The following is a 6,419-nucleotide window of genomic DNA, read 5'->3' on the forward strand; positions in this document are numbered from 1 at the left end:
CCCGTGTCCCCTGCATCGGCAGGCGGACTCTCAACCACTGCGCCACCAGGGAAGCCCCAATGGGTAGATTTTTAAACATTACCTGTTTGAAAATCCCTTAGTAGTATCACACTCAGAGTAAACAGAACAGTGAACACTCAACAGTCAAGGCTATACCTACCTCCTGGGGATTGAGAATCTGCAGTATGCAAAGTAAAAGATGAAGACCGAACACGCTTTCTTGAAGAATCATTACATTCTGTAAGAAATTCAATGTGAAGGGTAAAACTGATTGCAATAACAAATTAGCCTCAATCCATGATATGAGAGGAGAAACAGAATTTCCTTTTCTCTAGATATATCATCGTTTGACAATGTGTTAATTCCTGAAGCACAGTGTTAGATATTGGGGTTAATAACTTGGTGATTATAAACCGATAGGCATATCATCCTACTGTGAAACAATTAGAAACAAGTGGCTTTGGCAAGAAGTTGCGTACAAATTCTGAGATTGTATAGAGAATGCTTTTGGAAGGTTGAAGTACAGGCAGTGGAGAATCATGGGATTTTAGTGTTGTTAACATCAGTGTTCTCAAAGACCTACATGTCATCTTTCAAAACAAGAGCCAGTCTACTTGCATGCTTAAAAACAAGAAAAACCGTTCGATTTTACATTGTCTGTGCCACATGCCAAAATGCTTGTGCCTACTTATCTCTTTGTATAAAGATTGCCTTTGAAATACAGGATACAAATCATTACCATGTTCTGCTGCTTCATACAGGGTGTCTTCTGCAGGTCTCTGGAAGGAAACAAAGCTACCAGTGAGAGCTGAGTGTTTGCTGTTTTCAAATCAGACTTTCACCCTGTCACTTTATAAGAGAATTCTCAGAAGCCAGGTCTATTCAGCTAGGCTAGGAAAAGCTGCTCACCTTTACTCACTAGGAGTTGAGTTTTTCTTTAGTTAGTTTTGTGGGTAGTAGGGTAAATTATCTCCATAAGTAAGAATGAATAACAAGAAAATACTAGTTAAGCTAAAGTGAGAATGCTACTAATGCTATCGTTTGTCTTTCAAAGCAAGTGATTTTAGTATGATGCTGAAAAAGCAAATAGAGTCCTTAAGATTTCTTTTGAATCATATATTGCAGTTGAGAACTTATTTTATATCCAGTTTTAAGCTAGGTCAGTGGTGGGGAACGCATGATGAGCCTTAGCCCTCCTCATCTCTTTCAGCCCCTCCCCTTTCCCAGTCACTCCAAAAAAAAACCCAGATAATTTGGTAAAAATGGCATGTTATCCATAGTTTCAAGATAAGGCCTCTGGCTTCCCATTTCAGCCAAATTGCTGTGAGTAAATCCCTATGATGTAAATATTCTGGAGTTACTACTCCTCTAAGTGAAGAACAGAGGATAAATTTATGCAGCAGTGATATCATTTAGTATAGCTAGCTTCTCGAAATACAATCTTGTCAAAGTAAAAATCAAAGAGGGACTTTCCTGGTGGTGCAGTGGTTAAGAATCCGCCTGCCAATGCAGGGGACATGCGTTCAATCCCTGCTCCAGGAAGATCCCACATGCTGCGGAGCAACTAAGCCCATGCGCCATAACTACTGAGCCTGCGCTCTAGACCCTGTGAGCCACAACTACTGAGCCAACACGCTGCAACTACTGAAGCCCGCGTGCCTAGAGCCGGTGCTCCTCAACAAGAGAAGCCACCGCAATGAGAAGCCCGCGCACTGCAACAAAGAGTAGGCCCTGCTCACCGCAACTAGAGAAAGCCCGCACACAGCAAAGAAGACCCAACGCAGCCAAAATAAATAAATACCTTAAAAAAAAAATCAGGCAAAGAAAAGTAACTTGATCTTACCTTAAAAGTTTGTTTTCTCTTTTCAAAAACAAATGTTGGTTGAGCAATGACAGATTTTTCTGTAAAAGTAAAAGAACATGCAAGAAATCAAACAATACTCTGACATTTCTAACACCAACTACAAATATTTGAAGATTTTTTGGTTTTGTATTTTTCCCTGCCTTTGGGTAAAATCCAAACTGTTTTATATGAATATGAATGCTGTAAATTGCATATTTACAAATGATTTTAACAATTAGAGAAATAAATATTTGGGGAAAGTGATAGTAATATGTTTCCATAAATAAAGAGATCATCCCGTTAAAAGAACAACCTTTAAGTGTTTAAGGAAAACAAAGTACAATTACCTGCATTTGGAAACTCATTGTGACATAGTGATCAACATCCTTACTTTTTTTTTTTTTTTTTTTTTTTTTTTTGCGGTACGCGGGCCTCTCACTGCTGTGGCCTCTCCCGTTGCAGAGCACAGGCTCCAGACGCGCAGGCTCAGCAGCCATGGCTCACGGGCCCAGCCGCTCCGCGGCATGTGGGATCTTCCCGGACCGAGGCACGAACCCGTGTCCCCTGCATCGGCAGGCGGACTCTCAACCACTGTGCCACCAGGGAAGCCCAACATCCTTACTTTTAGAATAAAACATTTCAAAGGATGAAAAATCTCATCTGAGAGTAATACTTCTACTTGGTTTGGATCTCAAAATATAAATGGTACAGATGTACTTAAATGATCCAGGAATAATTCATATTTCCTTGGCTAGTCATATACTAAGTCACGTTTCCAATATTTAGACTAAGAATCAGTCTTAAACAGTATCGTAAGGTAGGTAGTTTGTCTTCAGCCCTGCCAACCTGATTAATCTTTTATATTTTCCTATCTTAGGTAAGGATAGAAAGGAACTCATTCACTCTAGGGTATAAATGAGTGATAACAGCATTAAATATCAGCACTCTAGAATTCTTAGGGAAGATTATATGGTTGTTAAAAGCTTGGAGGGGCTCTGGAGTTAGGGAGGCATGTGTTCAAATAGAAGTTCCACCGCTAATTGGCAATATACTTTTGGAAACAATATGTCTGTACCTTAAGTTTCTTCATCCGAAAAAAAAAAAATGAAGACTATAACAGTACTTACTTTACAGAATTTATGTGAAAATTATGTGGATTTTTAGATATAATTACTTAGATTTTAACAAGACCAAAAAAAAGCCTGAAAGGATATTAAATATGTGGCGTGACACCAATCCCTATTCCAAAACTCATAGCTGACATTGCTAATCTATGACAACACTTTCCTGATGAGCCCCAATATTACCTCAGAACTTTTTATCATTATAGTCTTCTAGCAGCCATTACCGATGTATCATGCTGGCATAGAAGCTGAGGTAATTTGCCATCACTGGCTGAATAAATAAAAGTCTAGCTGAAGAATTTCAAGGAACTACCAGATAATTACATCTTTTATATGCCAGAAAGGGGTTTTCCAGTTACCCACAATCTTATCCCATAATAGCATGTCAAAACTCTGCCAGACCACCCTTTTCCAAGCTCCTGGGCCCCTGTGAACTTGGGTACCTTCTTTCGGTCCAGCAAGGTAAGCTTCATTTTTTTATGCAAGTCTGCCCTTGGAGCCAAGTGAACCACAGCAAAAAATGCTCAACAACATATTGGCATTGCCATCCATATTAAACTGTAGCTCGATTCTTCGTTCTTTCTTAGAACAAGCTCCTTTTTCAGCAATTACATTAGATTTAAGAAATGAGATCTCTAATGACTTTGAAAGGACATAGTCTTTGTGAATGTGCAGTGGAATACTTATGAAGTGGAATAATAAATGGGCCTCCTCTAAATTGGACTTAGGATAGTTGTCCTTTAAGTAGTATGACTTGACCTAACCGTAGACAAATAGCATGTTGACTTTTCCTCTATCAAAACATAGAGCTAAAAACGGGCAAAAGTGATCTTCAATGGCAGCATTAAGTAGGAAATCATAAAGGGTTACTTGTAGCTTGGAGGGCATGTGGTAAAATAGGAAGGCCATAATTCAACAATATAATTCAACAAATATTTATTGAATATCTTTTTGTGCCAGCCACTGTGCTAGGATCTAGGTATATATTGTCTGATTGAAGGTATATTAGCCTCAGTGCAGCCACCTCCTCTCCCTGACACTGCCCAGCTCATTAGCTGGAAAACAGATGACCTCCTTACCTCCTCTTCCATCTAGATTCTCTCTCCCTTTCTCAAACCAGTCCTTTGGCTCCAAAGACAAAGTCAAAAGTAAACATTTATCAAGCCATTGGGTTCATAGCAGTTTTCTAACCTGACCCAGTAGGAAAACTTGAAAATAAGATCACGGTCCTTAAAATGATATATTTTTAAATGTATCCTTTCTTCTTTCTCATATATTTGTTGATCAATCCACTTATTCAACAAATATGCATTGAGGGGTGACTGTATACAAGTCACTTTGCAAGGTAAGAGAGAGAGGACAGTGGTATAAGATGAGGCTGAAGATGAAGTTGGATTATCTAAGATAATCTTCCCATCTCAAGATCCTTAACTTAATCACATCTACTGGGCTTCTTTTGCCACATAAGGTACGTATTTACAGGTTCTGAGCATTAGGAGACAGACATCTTTAGGGAGCTGTTATACTGCCTCCCACGCATACAAAATATTGAGGTTCTGTCTGAGCACTCTCTACTCAGTTCACAGAATGCTGGCAGCCAGGTTTATTAACTCCAGGCAGAAAATTATAAGATTTTTCTCCGGAGAGTCTGACCAACCCGAAAGAAAAGAACAAAAGATATTGGCAAACAGATTTCTCAGTGAATGGTCAAACCAGATGATGAGTCCCCAGTGCATGTGCACATAGCTGCCAATGAGCTTTTTAGTGAGTGCCCCTTTCTTAAATATAAGCAGGCAATCAAGGGTCACCAGACATACAATTCAGTGGTTGAATGAGTAAACAGAAGGAAAGTAAACTGGAGGGAAAAGACTATGCAGAGAGAGTTTAATATATATTTTCTAAAATTCTATACAAATAATTTATTTTCATACATATATATTTTATAATTATATATTTAATATGTATATAATTAATATCCTCACAAATATGAAACATCCATGAAGGAAAAGCCGAATGCTATTTTTTAAAAAGAGCAACACAGAACAAGAATAAGCTTTTAGAAGTTTAGACTTTAAAATATGGTAGTAGAATCAATGTTGACTTAAAAACATCAATAGGGGCTTCCCTGGTGGCGCAGTGGTTGAGAGTCCGCCTGCCGATGCAGGGGATACGGGTTCGTGCCCTGGTTCGGGAGGATCCCGCATGCCGCGGAGCGGCTGGGCCCGTGAGCCATGGCCGCTGAGCCTGCGCGTCCGGAGCCTGTGCTCCGCAACGGGAGAGGCCACGACAGTGAGAGGCCCAAGTACCAAAAAAAAAAAAAAAAAAAATCAATAGAAGATTTAGAGAATAAAACTGAGTAAATAGTCCACATAGCAGAGCAAAATAACAGAAATGAAAAATGTGAGAAGAGATAAGAAAACTCAGATGATCAGTCCAAGAGTCACTTCAATGCCTGACTAATAGAAGCTATAGAGAAAGACAATACAGGAAAAAGAGGGCTTGAAATTATCAACAAATAGATCATTAAAATTCCCCAAATCAAGACATGTTTCCAGTTTGAAAGAGCCAATCCAATACTCAGAACAATACATGAAAATAGAACCGTACCAATGCACATCATGAAATCTTAGAACACCACTAAGAAAAGGTCCTATTGGCATGGAGAAGGGGGTAAAAAAAAAGTCACATATGAAGGGTCAGGTATCAGAATGGCTTTAGGTTTCACAACAGCAATCCTGTAAGTTAGAAATCAAAGGATCAATGCTTTTAACACTCTGAAAGGAAATGATTTCCAGTCTAGAATTATGTGCTAATATAATGTACCGATTAAGTGTAAAGACATGATAAAAACATTTCCAACTGTAAGCTCTCAAAGTATGTACCACATGCACCCATTCTCAGGATGCTTCTAAAGGAAGTGCTCTACCAAAAGAGCTCGTAAACTAAGTAGCCAAGAAATAGGGGCACCGACTCTAATCGTGAAGGTGAAGTGGACATTCACAATGTGCAGTGGACTCTAGAGGTGAAGGCAGCCTCCAGGATGATGGTGAGAGGATAGCCCAGAACGATAGCAGTACACCAGTTGCAGAGAATAACCAGTCCACGATGGGGGAGGTCCCTGAGGAGACTCCAGGAAAGAAGTCTCCAAAAGGATGGAACTAAAAACAGTTGAATATCTCAAGTAACTGAATATTTTGAAAGCGTATTTAGATAACTGGAAAAGACTTTGGGGGTTGACTGGTAACTAGTACATAGAGAATTAAGAAAACAAAACAAAACAAAAATATGACACAATTTTTTTTTTTTTTTTTTTTTTTTTTTTTTTTTTTGCGGTACGCGGGCCTCTCACTGTCGTGGCCTCTCCCGTTGCGGAGCACAGACTCCGGACGCGCAGGCTCAGCGGCCATGGCTCACGGGCCCAGCCGCTCCGCGGCATGTGGGATCTTCCCGGA

At 39.6% G+C, this 6,419-nt stretch overlaps 1 protein-coding gene across 1 annotated transcript in view; it reads right to left on the bottom strand.

Moving 5' to 3' along the window:
* Window positions 1-6,419, bottom strand: part of RANBP3L (RAN binding protein 3 like) — a 41,209-nt gene that overhangs the window by 15,823 nt on the left and 18,967 nt on the right. The window contains exons 2-4 of the mRNA XM_028492843.2: window positions 1,844-1,902; window positions 740-779; window positions 161-238 (exon numbers count right to left, since the gene is read on the bottom strand). Of these exons, the coding sequence (XP_028348644.1) occupies window positions 161-238; window positions 740-779; window positions 1,844-1,902 (177 nt within the window). The remainder of the gene's footprint in view (window positions 1-160; window positions 239-739; window positions 780-1,843; window positions 1,903-6,419) is intronic.

The sequence above is a fragment of the Physeter macrocephalus genome, chromosome 8 (assembly GCF_002837175.3).
Source record: "Physeter macrocephalus isolate SW-GA chromosome 8, ASM283717v5, whole genome shotgun sequence".
NCBI classification, from domain to species: domain Eukaryota; kingdom Metazoa; phylum Chordata; class Mammalia; order Artiodactyla; family Physeteridae; genus Physeter; species Physeter macrocephalus.